This window comes from Scleropages formosus, chromosome 18, assembly GCF_900964775.1.
Source record: "Scleropages formosus chromosome 18, fSclFor1.1, whole genome shotgun sequence".
Classification (NCBI taxonomy): domain Eukaryota; kingdom Metazoa; phylum Chordata; class Actinopteri; order Osteoglossiformes; family Osteoglossidae; genus Scleropages; species Scleropages formosus.
The window spans coordinates 5038406-5058931 of record NC_041823.1 but is presented as its reverse complement, the minus strand read 5'-3'; the positions used below and the strand labels follow the sequence as shown (position 1 = coordinate 5058931).

The 20526-nt window shown below is 43.8% G+C and overlaps 1 protein-coding gene across 1 annotated transcript; it reads right to left on the bottom strand.

The window, feature by feature from the left end:
* Nucleotides 1-1367: 1367 nt before the first annotated feature.
* On the bottom strand, nt 1368-15772 carry washc5 (WASH complex subunit 5). The gene is made up of 29 exons (XM_018762729.2): nt 15741-15772; nt 14164-14503; nt 13913-14058; nt 13648-13732; nt 13258-13358; nt 12861-13053; nt 12526-12678; nt 11636-11749; nt 11169-11340; nt 10768-10895; nt 10527-10656; nt 9445-9557; nt 9124-9290; nt 8965-9040; nt 8653-8763; nt 7785-7925; nt 7620-7700; nt 7137-7238; nt 6772-6951; nt 6525-6649; nt 6155-6317; nt 5745-5847; nt 5556-5635; nt 5354-5457; nt 5115-5244; nt 4562-4658; nt 4303-4456; nt 3887-3974; nt 1368-1591 (listed from the first exon to the last, which is right to left on the bottom strand). Exons 2-29 carry the CDS (start codon nt 14347-14349, stop codon nt 1535-1537), a joined length of 3480 nt encoding a protein of 1159 aa, XP_018618245.2. The 5' UTR covers nt 14350-14503; nt 15741-15772; the 3' UTR covers nt 1368-1534.
* Between the last annotated feature and the right edge of the window lie 4754 nt (nt 15773-20526).

Below are 20526 nucleotides of genomic sequence, written 5' to 3'. Positions count from 1 at the left end.
TAAATGTCTGTAAGCTACACTTACAAAACACATTTCGCTGCCACAATTATTATAATCGCAGATGCAAGCCTATAAAAATAAGTGCTCGTACTTTGTCAACCAAAAACTAACGTGCAATCCCATATGATCATTTCCAAATAAGTATTATTCTGCAGCTTCTGCTATGGAAAGACATGGATTGCTTAACTGAATATCCCTTAGGCCATTTGATAACATCTTTGAAAATAACCTCATTAATACCATGTTGCATAGAAGTGCAGGAATGGTACTCCTTTGCAGTTATAAATATATGTCTGGTTTGATATAGACTGGCGTCCCATCCTGGGTGTCCCCCCTCCCCCTCCAGCCTTGCACTCTGGGTTGCCGGGTCAGGCTCCAATTCACCGCAACCCCGCTTGGGATGAGCGGCTTCAGACCGTGTGTGTGTGGTTTGGTACAATTCAGTGTGTGACTCTAACAAACATTGTGGAAATCAGAGTGTGCATTTTCTTTGAATGAGGTTGAAAGGGGTCACATGGGATCAGAAGGTGTTTGGAAAGCTCATTTCTCAGTCACAACTTTAACATAACTTTATGAGTTTGGTCACATAGGAGCCGGGTCATTCAAGACAATGGAGCCATCTCCTGTTCACTTAGGAGAAATAAGACTTCATACTCCATGTATGGAGTTTTAACACAGACTGAGAGCAGTTAAGAATTGGTTTACAATGGAAAAGGGAAAAAAAAATTATATATTTAAAATGCGTTTAAGTGGCATGAATAAGCATCATGGTAGGACTTTCCATCAACTGAAATGTGCACTAGCCAAAATTCTTCATCCTCTTAGTTATGAAATATCAGAAAAGTCATGCTGGGTTGAGTGACTTCAACTCAAAGGATATATTCTAATGTCTTTGTAAAATTATTACCCTTCCCAGATCCTCTTTAGCCAGTCTAGTACAAACTGAAGAAACAGGCTGCTAGAATTTTCCTAATGGAGTGACTGTAGGAGAGAAATTACTACCAGCCCTGTTTGAGTAGCCAGCTAACATTCTGAAAAGGCAGATGCATCAAAGCTGTTAAATAAACATTTTTTTCCTTCCCCTGATTAGTAAATACTTCCATATATTGGAAAATTTACAACAGCTGCTGTATGTCCCAGTGAATAAAACTATGGCAGCTCAATATTAAATATAGAAAATAGCTGGGTGAGATGTAATATTTTCTATTCATAGCACAGGGAAAAAAAAATAGAAAAATGTTTGCTTTGACAATTACATCATTTTTGGAAGCCAAAAATTACATACAATGCTTTTAATTAGCAAAACTATTTTCATTTAATTAGTTACAATATGCCTGCAAAGAAACACAATGCTTCTTGCACACAAACACAATTTATTGTAAAAATGTTATAAAAATCTAACACTGAATAATTTCATTAGTGCTTTGAGATATTAAAGGCCAGTATGATGAAAATTTCATTTTCAGTTCAGTAAACAGAAATGCTTCATTCCATCCCTGATGTCATCTGCGGAGTTTGTCGTCTCCCATGGGCATCACAGGATTGTTCTGAACTCATCAAAAATGAAACTGGGTATATGGGCTTCAACCACCTAAATGAGGGGAAAAAAAGACCACATCCAGTAGGTTTCTGTCTAACACATTGTGTATAAGCCCAGAACGCCACCTAAACCTGCGGTAATCTTTAATCTGTCTTATCCATCCATCCATCCATCCATCTTCCTCCGCTTTTATCCGGGGCCGGGTCGCGGGGGCAGCAGTCCGAGCAGAGTCCTCCAGACTTCCCTCTCCCCGCACACCTCCTCCAGTTCCTCTGGGGGAACCCCAAGGCGTTCCCAGGCCAGCCGGGAGACAGTCTCTCCAACGTGTCCTGGGTCTGCCCCGAGGCCTCCTCCCAGTGGGACAAGCCCGGAAAACCTCCCCAGGGAGGCGTCCAGGAGGCATCCGGAACAGATGCCCGAGCCACCTCAACTGGCTCCTCTCGATGCGGAGGAGTAGCGGCTCTACTCCGAGCTCCACCCGGGTGACTGAGCTCCTCACCTTATCCCTAAGGGTGCGCCCAGCCACTCTGCGGAGGAAACTCATTTCTGCCGCTTGTAGCCGCGATCTCATTCTTTCGGTCATGATCCAGAGTTCATGACCATAGGTGAGGGTAGGAACGTAGATCGACCGGTAAATTGAGAGCTTCGCCTTACGACTCAGCTCCCTCTTCACCACAACAGACCGGTACAATGACCGCATTACTGCGGACGCCGCACCGATCCGTCTGTCAACCTGCCGCTCCATTTTTCCCTCACTCGTGAACAAGACCCCGAGATACTTAAACTCCTCCACTTGAGGGAGCAACTCCCCCCTAACCCGGAGGGGGCAATCCACCTTTTTCCGACTGAGAACCATGGCCTCGGATTTGGAGGTGCTGGTTCTCATCCCCGCCGCTTCGCACTCGGCTGCAAACCTCCCCAGTGCACGCTGCAAGTCTTGACTTGATGAAGCCAACAGGACCACATCGTCCGCAAAAAGCAGAGACGAGATCTCGCGGCCACCAAAACAGACACCCTCCATTCCCTGACTGCGCCTAGAAATTCTGTCCATAAAGATAATGAACAGAATCGGTGACAAAGGGCAGCCCTGGCGGAGTCCAACATGCACTGGGAACAGGTCTGACTTACTGCCGGCAATGCGAACCAAGCTCCTGCTCCGGTCATACAGGGAACGAACAGCCCGTAGCAACGAGCCCTGAACCCCATAATCCCGAAGTACCCCCCACAGGATGCCACGAGGGACACGCTCGAATGCCTTCTCCAGGTCCACAAAACACATATGGACTGGTTGGGCAAACTCCCACGAACCCTCCAACACCCTAGTGAGGGTATAGAGCTGGTCCAGTGTTCCACGGCCAGGGCAAAAACCGCATCGCTCCTCCTGAATCCGAGGTTCGACTATCGGTCGGATTCTCCTTTCCAGTACCCTGGCATAGACTTTCCTAGGGAGGCTAAGGAGTGTGATCCCCCTGTAGTTGGAACACAATCTCCGGTCCCCCTTCTTAAAAAGAGGGACCACCACCCCGGTCTGCCAGTCCAGAGGCACCGTTCCCGAACTCCACGCGATGCTGCAGAGGCGTGTCAGCCAAGACAGCCCCACAACATCCAGAGACTTGAGAAACTCGGGGCGGATCTCATCCACCCCCGGAGCCTTGCCACCGAGGAGTTTTTTGACTACCTCAGCAACTTCAGCCAGGGTAATGGACGAGTCCCCCTCCGAGTCCCCAGCCTCAGCTTCCTCTACGGAAGGCGTGTCAGAGGGATTGAGGAGATCCTCAAAGTACTCCTTCCACCGCCCGAGAACATCCTCAGCTGAGGTCAGCAGCGCACCACTTCCACTGTAAACAGTGTTCGTGGAACACCGCTTCCCCCCTCTGAGTCGCCGGACGGTTTGCCAGAATCTCTTTGAGGCCGACCGAAAGTCTTCCTCCATGGCCTCACCGAACTCCTCCCAAGCCCGAGTTTTTGCCGCGGCGACTGCCAGAGCCGCGCTCCGTTTGGCCCGTCGGTACCTGTCAGCTGCTTCAGGAGTCCCATGAGCCAGCCAGGCCCAATACAACTCCTTCTTCAGCTTGACGGCATCCCTTACTTCCGGTGTCCACCACCGTGTTCGGGGATTGCCGCCGCGACAGGCGCCGGAGACCTTATGGCCGCAGCTCCGAACCGCCGCCCCGACAATGGAGGCACTGAACATAGTCTATTCAGACTCAATGTCCCCCACCTCCCTCGGGACCTGGTTGAAGCTCTGTCGGAGGTGGGAGTTGAAGACCTCTCTGACAGGGGTAATCTGTCTTAATTTAATATAATTTTTAACCTTAATGGTGAACTGTCTGGGAAGTTTCTTACCTTGCGGGGCAGTTTTGTGTAGTGCACATAATCCTCCAGGAACATCAGAGCCCCCACCACATCTGATGGCATTTCCGGTATGCGTTGACTAAGTATTCCAAGCATACATACATTTGTTATTTTCTTTACATGCTATCCTAACAATGTATGGTGCTGATGACCAGTTTACATGAATCACATTACTCTTCTTTACAACATTGAGTAGGACATAACTGAATGCATCATATTTGAAATATTGACTTTTAATCAGTTTTCATAATTAAATGCTTTGCATGGATATACAATAAATTTTAAAAAACTGAATAGTGTCCATGTCATTACACACTACTGAACTCATACTGTGCTGTTGTCACCATCTGTTCAGCTGAGTATGTTCTTTTGGACCTGGGGTCACAATTCACAGCTGTGCTGCATACCTGGTGCACTGCTCCATGATGGAGCGGATGAACTGGCCAATCAGAGCCAGGAACTGCTCAGTGTATCGCGAGTGAAACTGCTTGAGCAAAGTGAGCAGGCCCAGTACCAGAGGAGGCCAGTCCACCGGATCAGCAGCCTTCCGGCACGTCATTCCTAAATTGGGAAGTAAACGCACCGTTACGCTTCGTGGCACAAAGGGAAAACCAGGTACACAGCTTCATCATGTCACACGTGGGAGCAACACAATGGTCTTCTTACCCTGATTCTTGCTATACTGCAATTTTGGCAGCTGAGCGATGAGAAAGAGAAAGTTCACGATGGGGAAGTAGGGTAAACGCTTGGTGGTGATGTAAATCTAGAAAAAGGAAGATGAAAGTAGATCAATCTACATGATTTTAAGGTTAAACCATTTCATTAAAATCTACAACAGCTGATGCAAGTGGCACATTTGAGTTTTGCTTTGACTGTGTGAAAACTCATGCTTTCGACAAGAAGGCTCCCAGTACTTATTACCTTGCGTGTGGATTTAACTAATTTTCCTGACTTATTTCAAAACAATTATATACACAAGTACTTTGCCACAGTATACTATTTGAATGTAACAAGATAAAATAAGACTAAATGTAATAAGAAAAATGGTGCCTGGCAGCAGTGTGGCCAGTCAATGTTATTATGTAGCAGTTGGAGTGGTCAACATTAGACATTGTGACCAAATGTCGGTACTCAAAAAATAATTATGTCGATGGGACAACCGTTGTGAGTCGCAGCTTGAGGACCACCTGTAAACCTCACACCGAGGCTGCAGTCTAACCTTGTTGAGAGGGTTGTGGATACCAGCTGCCTCCAGATAGGCTGTGATTTCATACAAGAGGGTGTTGTCCTCCTTGGGGTAGGGCAGGGTCGGGTCCTGGTAGTGTGCTTCAATATCAGCCAGCAGGGATCTGTTGGTTAAAATAGGAGTTCTCAGAGTGCCATTGATCACAGTGCCTGTGTTACAAATAGGAAAGCAGTAGTTACGAATCCGTGAGTGTGAACAGAGGTCAGACTAACTTGTTCAGGTTGTCCAGAGCAGCTGCAAGGTGTTTGGAATCAAACTTGCAGGAGTAGTTCAATTCATTAGCAATCTGTTGCCTCAGGATCTGCATCTGTCCAACCTGAGATGCAGACAGAATAGGAGTCCCAGCACCATATCTTAACATTAATTTCAAACATATCAAATTCATTATTATTTAAAAAAAAAAAAAAATGTTACCTTCAGGATTGCATCCAAATAGGATGCCCAGATTTTCTGTGTTTTGGCCACTGCATTGGCATAGACTTTAGCAGCATTTGCTAAAACGGGACACAGGCACATATCAGTGTGGTGAACTGCCGTTACCGCTTTGTACTCCATAGCAGAATCCAAAGAAACAGGCCCCGTTTTGGAGCCCACGACACCTACCCACAATACCTTTCACTGGATTCACAGCACTCAGAAGCACCTTGAAGATGTCAACCACAGCTTTGTCCCGGAGGATGGTCTTCTGCAGCATGTTTAGGAAGTTCTGCAGGGCAAAAACTTGTATTGTCAAAACACAGCTTCTGTTTCAGAGGACAACAAATAATACGCAGTATGGACTCAATGTGAAGTACACACACGGGAAACTGTGTGAGGAAACAGTTTGCAAACCAAGTTAAATAAGCAAAATGTACAAAATACTGCAAAGGTCACAAGGACAATATGGTCTTATTTTTCCCCCCCCCCCACTTGCTTATGCATGAAAGTCAAACAAATGTGTTCTTCCTATAGAACAAACTGTTTAAAGCCGCAGTGGAATTTTGGGTTATGAAAACAAAATGTCCCATTGTTACCTGCAGCTCCTTCACAATCATGAAGCAGAGGAGACGGTCAAGGCCGTTCAACCCGAATGTCCCCAGGGTGTGCTGAATTTCAGAAAACAGCCTATTGTTTGTCACCTCCTGATGTGTCCTCATGTCGTACCACGTGTTCATCTGATCAATGTAACAGGTAACCCTGAAACAATGAGCCACAAGGGACATTTGACCTGTAACAGTTTTGCTCATCAATCCATCCATTTGCGGTAGGATCTTCACGAAAGCAAGTAGCAGTGCCATTCCCTTGATGCACTTTATTTTGGGTCCACTAGGACAGACCCCGGAGTCTAAGCCCAGCTAATGCTGGCCACTCTTAAGTGTACTCATTACTAAAAGAAAGCCTTACTTGGGGTCAGTGATCCTCAGTATTTCTCTACAAAGACGCCCAATGAAGGTGGCAGACTCATCCACAGGAGAGTACTTGGGAATTGGGATATGGGTCGACTGGTACACACTCTGCCAGTCTTGGATCTGGAAACGGAGCATTAACATACTAGCAAGACAAATAATAGTAATGTCAACTTAAAACTAAGCAAAGCAAAGTTTTGATATGATATTCGAAAAGCAATGCTGGAAATGGATGCTGTACCAACCTTGGTCCTGAGGAAACTATTGCATTCCTGTTCCACATTGTAGTTGATGATGCGGGACACTTCTTCCTGCCAGATCTTGAGGCCGTAGATGCTGACATAGTCTTGGATATACTCAAAGGAGCGGTAGAAGCCGTCCATGGTGGCTGCCATGTCCTTCAGCTTGGGCATCAGCTCACTGGTCTGGGACAGAGAGACAGACACAGTGAGATGTAGTCTTTCTTTTGTGTGGAGAAAAACAAATGCATCTACAAACCTGGAGGCCAATACCCAAAGAGATTTTATGGCCACAATACATCGATATAGACTCAGTCCTGTGTTTTCTCACAACTCTCCATGATTATTGGGATGACATCAAAAGAAATTACCTTTGCCTTGGGGTTGAAGGTAAGACCTTTATGAAGAGCAAATGCAACCCTCCTCACCAGCTCCTTCCGGATGCCATCTTCCAGGAGCTGTTTGGGATCCACCTAGAAGACCACCACAGATAGGATGGAAAGGCAGGGATTATTGGTCATATCAAAAAATCCTGAGTGTACAGTGCCAGTTAAAAGTTTGAGCACACCTAAGCCAACCTGGAGAGTACTTGCATGAGTAGAACTAGACAGCAGAATTGAAATATAGCAAAATAACTCAAAATGAAGCAACAGGTGTCCTACACCTCTCAGAACTGCAATAGAAGAACTGGAAGACATTTCAGATACTGTCTTGCTCAAACTTGTAAATCAATTGAGGAATGACAAAAGAATAGTTTCCAGCAAGTGTAAGGAAACTTTTTACTGGTACTGTACATCAAGATAGATAAAATATCACTCTTGGTTGCCCTCTGGCAACAAATAAGCTGCACTTACCTTGATGATACCAACCAGGGTGGTCTTCATCATGAGAATCCCCTCAGTGAAAATTGAAATGGCATGCGTGAGTTTAGCAACCTGTTCCAGATAGGGAAAAATCATGCATAAGAAAATTACAGGAGTCTATAAGTGAGACAACCCACGTCCCTCTCCAGGACCCACTTCGTAGCGTGCGCCCAACTGGGCATAGTCCTTCAGTTTATCCTTGTCTAGGCGAGTAGGGACCTCCATGATGTCATGGATCTGCAGTTTGATGATCCTGGCCAGGGATGTGAACATGCTTTCTGGAATAATCTGCAACACCTGCCATGGAAGAACAACACATTGAAAACAACTACCTTTGCATTTTATTGTCATGCAGGAGTTGGAAAAATCGTGGTTCCCCCTTCTTATGTGCACTGGGTCAGAGACCTGATGCATTTTTTGAAGCCTGGTAAGAGCAGACATGTTGTCTGGCACTAATTTGCAAAATTTTCTGGTATTTGACAATGTCTGTTCTTATAAATGCAAATTCAGATGCTTAGATACATGTTTCCTACCAGTGAAACGTAAGATCTGCTTCTACCTTTGTTCTCATTCTCTGACACACACACACACACACACACACACACACAGTCTGATACCACTTGTCCCAAGATGGGTCGCGGTGAACCGGAGCCTAACCTGGCAACACAGGGGGTAAGGCTGAAAGGGGAGGGGACACACCCAGGACGGGACACCAGTCTGTTGCAAGGTACCCCAAGCGGGACTCAAACCCCAGACCCATCAGAGAGCAGAACCTGGCCAAGCCCGCTGCACCACCACACTCCCTTCTCATTCACAATTTTATCTATTTATTTTTAAATTTCTCTTTTATTTAACTACTTACAATTGCTTGCTGAGTTTATGTTCAGGCTGGGATGGAACATAGACATTTGTTTTGTGTAAAATGGGCTCACACACTGTGTTCCCCTCTGAGTCACATTGTCTCACCTACTATGAAATCTCAAAATGAAATTCTAAAAACGGCCAACTCATATGCCCAACACACCTTCCTGACGTAAGCCACCAGCTCGCCAGAGTAGAACTGGGAGACACTGAGCAGGTCTGGACTGTTGGCCTGGTTGATACGCAGCAGAGGCAGGTCCAGGGCAGAAGCCAGCTGCTCAAAGAGGACTCAGAGTCAGTGTGGGAAGGAAGAAAAATACAGGAGCAAGTGCAGATACCATGGTATGTGCTTCACATTGACAACATGAAGAGAGATGTTACTCAAGCCTTTTACCGAACAGCGGGCATTACGCAACACCAAGAACACTGCTACTTTCTGTAAAGAAATATCCAATTTTCCAGTGCAACCGATTACCTTTAGGAAAGTTGCTCGCAGTTTAGTCACCATCGAGGGGTTAACTCGGATGCTCTCCTGCATTATAGAAGTGAAACTACGGAGGCAGAAGAGTGTGTGAGAAGCAAAGCCTTTAACACCACTCTATGGCAAGCCACCATTTACACTGTGAGATGTTACCTGTCAATTAGCTGCCAGGCATAGGACAGATCCCCCACAATTTGCATGGTGATCAGGACCTCCTCTTTGATGTTGATAGTGCGGATCATCTGGTGCAGGAATTTGCGAGTGTCGGCCAGGAACTGGCACACCTGAAGATTGGACTCCAGCTGGTGGAATTCTTGCACCTGGTCAGCAAAGAAGAATCAAACAGTAAGGGGGAGGAGGAAATCAGACTGTGCTAAAGTGCTATTTCTATCTCTACAAACATCAGCTGCACTTAGGATCACTGTCAGAGTTGAGTTCTCTCTATTGACCAGGTTTGGACCAGGAGACACTGACCTCCACCAGAGCCTGGATCAATTGCACAGTCTTCCTTCCTGCAGCTGTGGAATCCTCGTAATTCAACGACTCGATTTGCTTGGAGATCTCCCTGAACCAGGCCTGAAGGTTCTCTGCAACATACACATATAGAGCAAAGCACAAGTTAAATACAACAGAATATTCTGGATAGATATCCAAAGGCTGGAAGCTGCCAAAACTGCAGAAGACAGTTCTGAATGAACACCTAAAAGTTATGCATGCACAAAGTTTCTTGGTATTTTTTTTATCATTTCATTTTACCCAATGGTTTAGTTTTAGCTGCATCTTATTACCATGTTTCCATGATTAGTTCTGTTCTGTGCATTTATATTTAATTAATTTAGCAGAACGCTTTTCTCTAAAGCATCATACAACATAGGGTAGGCCAAAGTATTGCCATTATTAATAATACTAAATTCAAGCATTCATGAAATTCAAAATTTGTGTTAAATAGAGATCAATTAAGCAAAACAAGAACTATAAGAAGTCGCCAGGGATTTCGAGTTAGGAACACCGACCCTGAGGGTAAGTGATGATGAATTCCATTTCAGGACTGGAGGGCCAAAGCACTGCAGGGTGGCCCATAAGTCACTGTAGCCCTTACAATAATCAAGTGTAACTAATGACACACAAAACAGCAACAATAACAACCCATGATGCAACAATGACAATAGTTCCAATGAAATCCAGGCAAAGTTTGGCTTCAGTTTTGAACGATCTGAAGAGTCTTGCAGCGTGATATGGCAGATACAAGTAACTGATTGAGGAGCACTTTGTTGCAAGTGTTTGGGTGTGTGAAAGGCATAACATAGGACAGATGATGCAAAAAAAAAAAAAAAAAAAAAAAAATCATGACACTGTTCCAGATAATCTCTGCAAAACCATCTCCATGCAAAGATTACAATGGTGCTCATACAGATGTGCAAGATTTATAGGTAAGTAGGGTAACGGGACCGATGGGCTATATATACACACACATATATAATATATATAGAAGAAGGAAGGAGGAGAAAAAAAAAAAAAAAAAAAGCAGACTTCCAGAGAAGGTGCACTATTTGTACCGTTTTTCTCCACTCGGGTAAGGGGTTTTACCCCAGAGAACACCTCCGCCAACTCTGTCATCCTCTCAGAACCCTCCTTCTTGTAGTTCTCCCATTTGATCTGCTTCTCAGACAGCATCTGTTTGAACATCTGGAGAAACAAGTAAGACGACATCTATGTAAATGACGTATATGTACTGACAAATGACGAAAGCATTTATCATACATTTTTCCATATTTTTCAAAGATTTAATTAAATTACCTCTTTCAGAATAAATTCAAACTGGGCTGTATCCAGAAGCAGCTGGAAGAGAATCTTGGGGTTGTATTTGGAGTCATTGATAACTTGGTCTTTGATTTGCCGCAGTCTCTTGTTATTCGGATCATAGACTGGAGGTGAAACGTGAATGAGCAGGAAATTCAGGAGGGCTCCCTCAGCTATCTTGGGCTATATGAACAACAGTTACCAAATCTTGCAAGGAATGTGGTTTTGGACCAGCATTTAGCCAATCCCCCTTTACACAAGCTATTCCTTGCAAAGAAAAGGTTGTACAGTGGACATAAGTCTTTACGTTACATGGGAATAAGGAGAACATGGTTGAAAATTAGTGAGCTCAGGAAGGGTAATGCATGTCAGGAGGGAGCAGAGTGTAGATCTCCTACCAGACTCAGCGGTGTGCAGCATCAACCAACGTATGGCCACGTTGCAGTCACGCAGACAGTTAAGCAGCTTGGGGATGTGGTCCAGGACAATCTCCTCCCGCAGGAAACCCTCCTTCAGCAGCTGCTGCACCTGTGGCCGGAGGGTCTCCAAGCCGCTGGCATAGCGGCAGGCCTATCGGGGGTGGAGAAAGGGTCACGAGCAGCCTCATTTAGAGTCCCTCTCCACTACTGACTACAGCACAACATTCCCTGAAAAAAGCATACATCAGAATTGCGGCATTGAGGCGATTCAGGGATTAGGCATTTTGTTAAAGTGTGAAGGAGTCTGTTCCCATGTAGAAATCCAATAAAAATTCTACTTTGGGATGGAAGCCTGATAAAATCAATCTGCTAAACAGCATGGAAATAGTCACATTCGTACATTCATGCTTCAGGCACGACCACGAGCAAAGTACATAGCCTTGGACCTGCTCCTTGATGTTGGCTGTGTCCAAGGTATAGTTGAGCGCAACCTTGGCTGCCTTGTATGGTTCCCAGGCCTCCACCAGGTTCACTGTGATGCCCATGTAGATGCTGATGACCTACAGACCAAATATGTACAGTACCAGTCAAAAAATATCCACGTACCTGAGCTGTCTGGGAAATACCTGTATGGGTCAAACTGGACAGAAAAGCATAAGACAAGAAAGTGCTCCTACATCACAATAAATTGCTGCAGAAGACCTGAGAAGATGTGGCACCTCATTTCCTGCCCAAACTTGTTAACCAAGTGTATTGTGAGGGGGGGGGGGAAATCTAATTTCCAGCAAACATACACATACTTTTCACTGGTATCAAATACTTTGACACATGAAGGTGACCAAAGATTTTCTCTTCACAGTCACCGTTACATTGTCATTTAAATACATATCGTTCAGCTAAACTCTTCATCCTTCATCTTTTACCTGTACCTAAATGTCAATAAAGGAAGTTTGGAAAAGTACACATTTAAATGTATTAATTTAGCCGACGCTTTTCTCCAAAGTGACTTACAATATTAAGCTACTTACAATTATTTACCCATTTATAGAGCTGGGTAATTTTACTAGAGCAATTTAGGGTAAGAACCTTGCCCCTGGGTACTACAGTCGGAGGTGAGATTCAAACCTGCAACCTTTGGGTCCAAAGGCAGGAGCTTTAAACACTACACTACCAGCTGCACACATTGCAGGACTTTTACCTATGACCCGAAAGGTTATAACTAGCCACCAGATATAGCACAGCTCCCCAAAATATTGCAACTGCTCAGTTGCTTTGCTCTTTCTATCCTAAGACATCACATGTTACAGAAGGTTACATGAGGTCTCCGGGGTCTCACCCAGTTGTCAGGGAAGTACTTGTCCACAATCTCCCTCATCTTGGCTTGCTGTGTGTGCAGTATGGAGGGTGCGAAGTACAGGCAGACATACAGCATGGCAGCCTGGTTGGCTAGAGCAGTGCTGCGGTGCTCAGGCAATGGGTATGCAGACACCTGGAGCCACAAGGGAATCCATCAGCACTGGGCACTTAACGTGATGCAACTGATGTCGTGAACTACGGAAGCCTACATATGTATCTGCACACTGCTGTCATTATTCATAGAAATTAGTACAGGCAACAGGTGTGGGTGCAGATCATGGGCTGTTTTTAAAAGCGGTTAGGGGCCGTTCCTACCTGGTTGTAGATATCATCCGAGCGCAAGCGACCAATCACCATGCTGACAAAGGTGGGGCTGATGGGAACCCTCTGGAAGTAGCTCTCAGGGTAGCTGGGTGGCCGCTTTGCCCCAGGCTGACTGGAGTACCCTGTGCTACGGAGCAGCTTGCAGATGTCATCCAGGTTGGAGTCCGCAGAGGACCGAGCAGCACTGTCAGAAGACCCCCGTTACATTTATCATTGGAATCCTGCTCCGTTAAATGACATCAATTTACCGTTCTTGTGAACTACATGCTATATCTATAACCTTGTGAAAGACAGCAGAGTTTGTCATGGTGAATAAACAGATTCAGTCTCAATTAAATTATAAGCTTCATAAAAAGGCGTGAAGATTTGACTGACAGCAGGGTCTTACCTGTATCTGTAATAGGACACCAGCATTCTCTCTCGCACCTCTCCTTCAATCTTCTGGTCAATGACCAAGAGCATGACCCCATAGAGATACAGCGCTTCACACTGTAGATGTGGCAAGAACCTGCACTCAAAGCGAATTCATTCCTGTTCTCTCATTATTTATTTAGCTAACAATTTTCTCCAAAGCAGCCTTCAATGGTTTACCCATTTATACAGCTGGGTATTTTCACTGTATCAGTTCAAGGTAAGTACTTTGATCAAGGACACTGCAGCAGAAATGGGATTCAAACCTGGGTCCTACAAGCAGATGGCAATGGCTCTAACTGCTACATCACCCATTCCGAAGTGCTGGACATGCAAAGAGGGAAAAAAAAAAGACGTCTGAACTCACCAAAAGCTGTTTTCCATCCTCATTGAGAAGGACAGTCTCTAAGGTCTGCTGAATGTAAACACCCTCATTGAGATCATCTAGGTACCTGGAAACATTTCATGAATATACTTAGCTGTAGACATACAGAGCTTTCCATTTTTTATGCATTTGACAGTAATCATAACTAGAATTATTTGTAGCCTCGGCATATCAAACACTTTGTTTGACGCATATTCAAACATTTAGTCACACTACAATAAGATATGAGTAGGTATGGCTTAATTACCGTATTAGATCCAGAATATACTTATGGACACTTTCAAAAGCGAGATAAAAACGTGACAGGATCTCAATGTTGTTTTCTCTGAATTCTTCGTCTAAGTCTTGAAGCTCCGGTTTGGTTTCTAACTTGCCCTCGTAATACTCTGGACCCTTCAGGACAGAAGGCGGAAAAGCATAAAGCATCAATTATGTTGTTCAATATATTCAGCGCCTCCCTAATTTTGACTGAGGGGGAAGGAACATAATTTTGCATACTTTGAAGTAGCTGAAATCACAAATGATGTCTCCATATTTCTGCTGGTCACTTTTGTCTTTCAGCCTGAAGACTGTGGGGATGAAGTCGGAGAGCCGGAGCAGCTCCGCTATGATCGCGTTTCCCCGGGAAACGATCCGGAGGATCGCTTGGCCGCACAAATTGTTCTCAGCAAGGAAATCCACCATGGCTGCAAATGGCCCTTGGGTTCAGCAGACCCCCACCAGGCAGGAGAGGGGGAGGCTGGGCAATTCAGCAGCTCAGTGGGAATGAATCTGGCCACTGCAGAGAGATATCAGTCCCAGCAGCAACGTCATCTGTCACAAGGTGCCGGATTAACAGCTGCAAGTGCAGAAATGGATTTAAAAAAAAAATCTCATCAGATCAATTGCACAAGCGGCAGGATATGTTACAAGAACAATGACAGCAATGGAGATGACTGATCACACTAATTAAATACTTGGGTTCTCTTATTCAGAAAGTACCAGCTAGTCATTCTGGGTGTACCGTTAACAACAATGATTCTACAATTTAGTTAATGCTATTAGCAGCAGCAATATCATCTATGCATTCTCAGAAACTACTTAGCCCATTCAGGGTCATAGTGCTCCAGAACATATCCAGTAGCACACAGCACAAGGCATGATGGGATGCCAGGTCATTACAGGGCTATCTCTCTCACACACACACACACACACACACACACACACACACTCTTAGGGCAATTTGGATAGACTAAATCACCTGAAACACGGATTTCTGGACAGTGGATGTAAACAGGAGGAAATCCCAATAAACCTGATCAGAATATAGAAACTCCAAACAGCCTGAGCTGGATTAGAACCCAGGTCCAACAACAGCTCAGGATCTGTGAAGCATCAGCATTAACAAATGCAGGCTAACAGGATCATTATCGTAATCAGAATCAATTTATCAACAAGCTGAAGCTCATATCCAAACAGAATAGCACCTTGATCAAGGGCACTGCAGTAGGGGGTGGGATTCAAACCAACAACCACCAGCTGGACGTTCATTCATATCCCGAACCACCACCACCATTCCATTATTCTTTTTTTTTTTAAAAAAGAAAAGCTGTAAGAAAGAGTCTGAAAAAGTGTGTGAGATCAGCTCTACTAAAAATATTACGTAATATTACAGATACAAAACAAGTTGAAGATCATGATAACTGGTGGAATGAGCCACGACCGGACTGGCACCTTCCGATGATAGGAAAATACCGGGTAATTAGACTGGAATACAACACTCATAATTGAAAGATACATTTAAAATTGATTATTTTCAGAAATAGCCTCCGTTTATATTTTACTCTAGCTGCTATTATTTTAATTGGGCTCGATACGGATACGAACCGTGTGTTATGAATATTTACAGAGAGGCAGCTGGCAGTGTCCGCAATTACAACGCCATACCTTACGGCTTTTGGGCAACTGCGCTACAAATAACGCGCGAACAAGTATTTTATTAAACACTACTGTGTTTGTCCGGCGTCACCGCGCAGAACACACCTATTTTTTTATCAGTTTTAGACGTGAAGCAGGCAAGCAAACAAGGCACCCACCTCCCTCCTCCGCGCTTCCGCTTACGGCCGTCACATGATCTTGTGGGAAGTCACGTGGTCGCCGACTCACGAGCTCCGGGGCCGCGCGGAAGGCCGGCGCTGGCGCTGGTGCTCGCGCTGCTGCTTTGTGCAGTTCTCAATCGCAGCGCAAGATGTCGCGGATAAACTCCTCTTTTTTGTAAAGGAAAAAAAAAGTAGCAGGTGGAATATCAACACGGTACTTCTGTAATACGAATCAAGAGGAGTGTCTACTGTCCTATTATCACCCCATAAACAGAAAACAAGGAAAATTTCACCAGTTCAAGCAACTGCCCCCACTAAAAGGCACCAATAGTGCTGCTATTAAGACATGATTGCCAACCCATTGCAGGGCAACATATACAAGCATTTAACACTGAAATACCTGCAGTTTGTATATATTCACACACACACACACACACACATTTTCAGAACCGCTTGTCCCATACGGGGTCACGGGGAACCGGAGCCTACCCGGCAACACAGGGCGTAAGGCCGGAGGGGGAGGGGACACACCCAGGACGGGACGCCAGTCCGCCGCAAGGCACCCCAAGCGGGATTCGAACCCCAGACCCACTGGAGAGCAGGACTGTGGTCCAACCCACTGCGCCACCGCACCCCCAACCTGTATATATTCATATACTCAAAAAACCCTGGAGTGAAGTATTATTAAGCTTCTTTTAGTTGACACTTTGTCCAATAGAGCTTACAATCTTAAAACAGTCAACTTCACAAGGATTTGCCCATTTATACATCAGAGTTTGCTTACTGTAGTAATTTGTGGTAAGTACCTTGATCGAAGGTACTACAGCAGGACAGGGATTTGAGCGAGGAACCCTCAGACCGAAAGGTGACGGTCATAACAATGACAGTGGCTGCGGCCCCCATTGCCGTGACCTCCACGGCGAAGACGCGGAAGGTCTTTCCGCATTCGTCTCATTCCTTTGCTCTCTCGCATCCTTTCAGATGTTCGCCCTCCTCACAAAACACTGCCACTTTGGCGCAGTATCCAAATATTGATTCATTGCTCTGAGCAAACAACTCCTGGCTTGTCTTAACTGACTCATAAAGAACAAGCGCCTACAAAGCAAAGACAGGTTCTGGCCTAGATGGTTCTTCATTTTGTTGAGGAAAATCATGTGGAAAGGTATAAAAGCTGCGTGTCTGTCTTTCATCGCAGGGTTCGTTTTATTCTCACTCGGTTTACCCGGATCCTCTGGGATGTGGAAGGATTTGGATTGGATTTTAAAACTGATTTTTTTTGGTCAACGTAAGAACTGTATGCTTCGTTTGAAGCTTGACTGTCATTCATCCGGTAATGATAACTGCTTGTCCAATCCAGGGTCACAGTGATTTAGAGTCTATCCCAGAAGCATAGGGTGTGAGGCAGGATACACTCTGGATGGAATGCCAGTCCATCACAGGGCAGCTACACACACTCATTCATACACACACGCATACACACATCATCTGAAACTGCTTGTTCCATGCGGGGTTGCGGGGAGCCGGGCCTAAGCCAGCAACACAGGACATAAGGCCGGAGGAGGAGGGGACACACCCGGGACGGGATGCCGGTCCGTCGCAAGGCACCCCAAGCGGGACTCGAACCCCAGACCCACCAGAGAGCAGGACCTGGTCAAACCCACTGCAGCACCGCACCCCGCACTCATTCATACGCTACTGTCAATTTAGACCCACCAGTTCACCTGAAACGCATTTGTTAGCACTTAAGGAGGAAACCAGAGCACCTGGATGAAACCCCTACAGACATGTGGGGAACATGCAAACTGCATACACACTAAACCAGATTTGAACCCATGCCCCACCCCACAGACCATAATCTGTGAGGCACCAATACTAACTGCTGCACCACCATGCCGCCCCAGATTGAACACATTTTTAAAAATGTAAAAACATTAAAACCATCTCGGAGTGTGTATGAGAGGAGGGTGAACTGAAGAGCACTGTCCTGCAGGGTGTGAACAAGCCTTCCGTTTCGAAGCTCAGATCCTGCTTGGCAATGTTTCTGCATAATTCTGTCTATCTCTCATCTGTCCCCTCTTTTCTTCTCTTTGCTCTTTAGTGTACATCATAAAAAACAGGATTACAAGGCTGAAAGAGTCACTGAAGTTCACCTTTCACCTGGATCATGCCAATTTGCTTTTTCAGAATTCCACCGTAGGGAAACAACAGCTAGCCTACATAGTTTTAATATGCAAATTCATAGGGATATTCCTTCTCCTTCAAAGAAGGTGTCAGTAATTAAATTCTTCCAGATGACCGTCGGTTGGTATTCAGTCCGTTTACCTTACCTTTAGCATCAATTCTGTAGAACAGCATAGGGGTGCATAGATTTGGTGACTCATATCTCCTGGATGTGGGTTTGGACATGTTCTCTCTATATACATATGGGTTTTCTCAAGTGCTCTGGTTTCCTCCCACAGTCTAAGCACATGTGTTTCAGATAAAATGTTGATTATGTGATGCCCATTGCATGTGTGATTGATATTACCTTGTGATGGACTGGAATCTGTCAACCCAGTTTACATCCTATGCTTCTAGGATAGGCTTTGGACCCCATGGACTCTGAATTTGACACCTAGTTATGGAGAATGACTGAATGAATTCTCATGTTACTTTAATGTTAGCTTTTTTGCACCACTTAAACACCAACAGAATCACCTCAAATGTGGCGATGGAGTGCCTCCCTGAACAACATCAAGCATAACTAAATTCCATTCTTTTGCAAGGGACTCAGTGTTGCCCCAAAACTAAGATAAAAAATGTAATAAACAAAAGTGTGTCCTATCAAGCAATAATCTAAGGAATTGTAGTCTTCAGCATGAAATGTCATTTGTTTCACTCCTCAGTGATCCAGTTTATTCCTTTTCACATATTTCTAAAAAAAATTTACCTTCTTTATAATAGTACTTATTTAAGTATACTTCAACTTATAATATAAACTCCAGTTCATTTTCTGGCATCAAAGAATATTCTGTATGACATTTGAATATTCCTTTCAAATGTTACTCCCAGTTTAGCTATAGATAAATTGAGCAAACTGAACACTGTTCCTTTTTTCAGGCATACTGTGTTTTTTATTGTTGGTGTTTTGGTTCTGTCTTTAGTCCATATATTTTTTCACAAAATGAAGAAATCACAACCAAAAATGGCAACGGTAACTTAAAGCTTAACCATGGTCATACAGTTCTTAAACATTTAAAGTCACACTATTTCAATACATAAGTTGTACTCTGATCAAATGAACTGACCAATATTTCAGTACATTCCACTAACTGATTATGCATAATACATTCCTAATGTTTGTAAAAGGTACAACAAAAATGTACTAGACATGCACATTATAACTACAACATACTATAAATGAGACGATATCACAGAAAAATCTTACTTTGGACCTGAATATTGAGACCAAATGACAAATCTCTCATACTTTTCTTTAAAGAAAAGAAACAAATAGTTACAGGTTTTTGATAAAAGTTATGCAAAGGTGTAATTCCAAGTTTCTTGGGGAGGTTATAGCCTCAGTTCTCAGGTCCAAGGCAATAAGTAGCTTTGCACTTCATGTATAAACACCTTTGTCTGCACCTAAATATAAATCTTTGTTCCTCACCCAGTACCTTTTTTCATGGTGTAAAAGTGCAGGTATGTTAAATGTACCTGTCACCAAAACAGTCCGTGTTCTAGAATATTTTTTCAGTTGTGCAGTGCTTCATATTTTTGGCAGAGCATGTAAACATCTCATTTTCATAATAGTAACTGTATGTGGAATCTGTTATGCAGCGTGTTGCCCCCCTGCATAGAAATATAAAATATACATTGAGTTTAAGTGCATGTTTGGCATTTGACTCGGGGTAAATCTAGCAGCGCATATGCAAGAAAGTTCCCCCCCCCCCCTCCCCAAGTTCTTTCTCATCAGATGAAAACTCTTCCAGTTGCTTTAAATTGCATCATTTATGCCAGTTGGGCACCAGGCACAACAAGGGGTTGATACATTGGCAAAGACCATTATGAACATTCAATTTAAAAAAAAAAAAAAAAAAATCTATTCTGATATAAGGCAACAGGATATACCATCTACAAGTAGAGAGCGACATGACATAACATTCCTGAGAGCTGATTTTCAACAAAGCAGAAATTTATACAAACAATAATGTTTATTAAAAAAAAAAAAAAAAACAGGTTAAATGCAATACACTAACTTGAGAATGTTAAATAAAAGGATGCAAGATGCAGTTTTTCAATTCACTGCTTTTCCATTAAATAAGCAAGGGCAGATGGAATTTAGGCCATTCATTCACAGATGCACTCAACCTGTCAACTGACCCCCCCCCCCCCCCCCCCCATCTGCTGAGGTTTCAGTGAAACAACTCATGAACACACATTCAGACGCACACACACGCACATCAAGTAAAATGTTCATAAAAAACAAAGACACTTACAGAAAGTTCTTGCACATGCAAAACAGTACTTTGCCTATTAATAATTTCCATAATGCTTAAAAAAATACACTGTGCAATTTAAAACAAAGCTACTATTTGGCAAAAGCCATATTAAAATTGATATAAAATATTTACATTTCTACTTATATATATAAAATATATCTTATACATATTATATATATTTATTTTATATATGTATGTATAAGATATAGATATATATATATATATATATATATATATATATATAAAATATAATATATATATACACACACACACACATATATATATATATATATATATATATA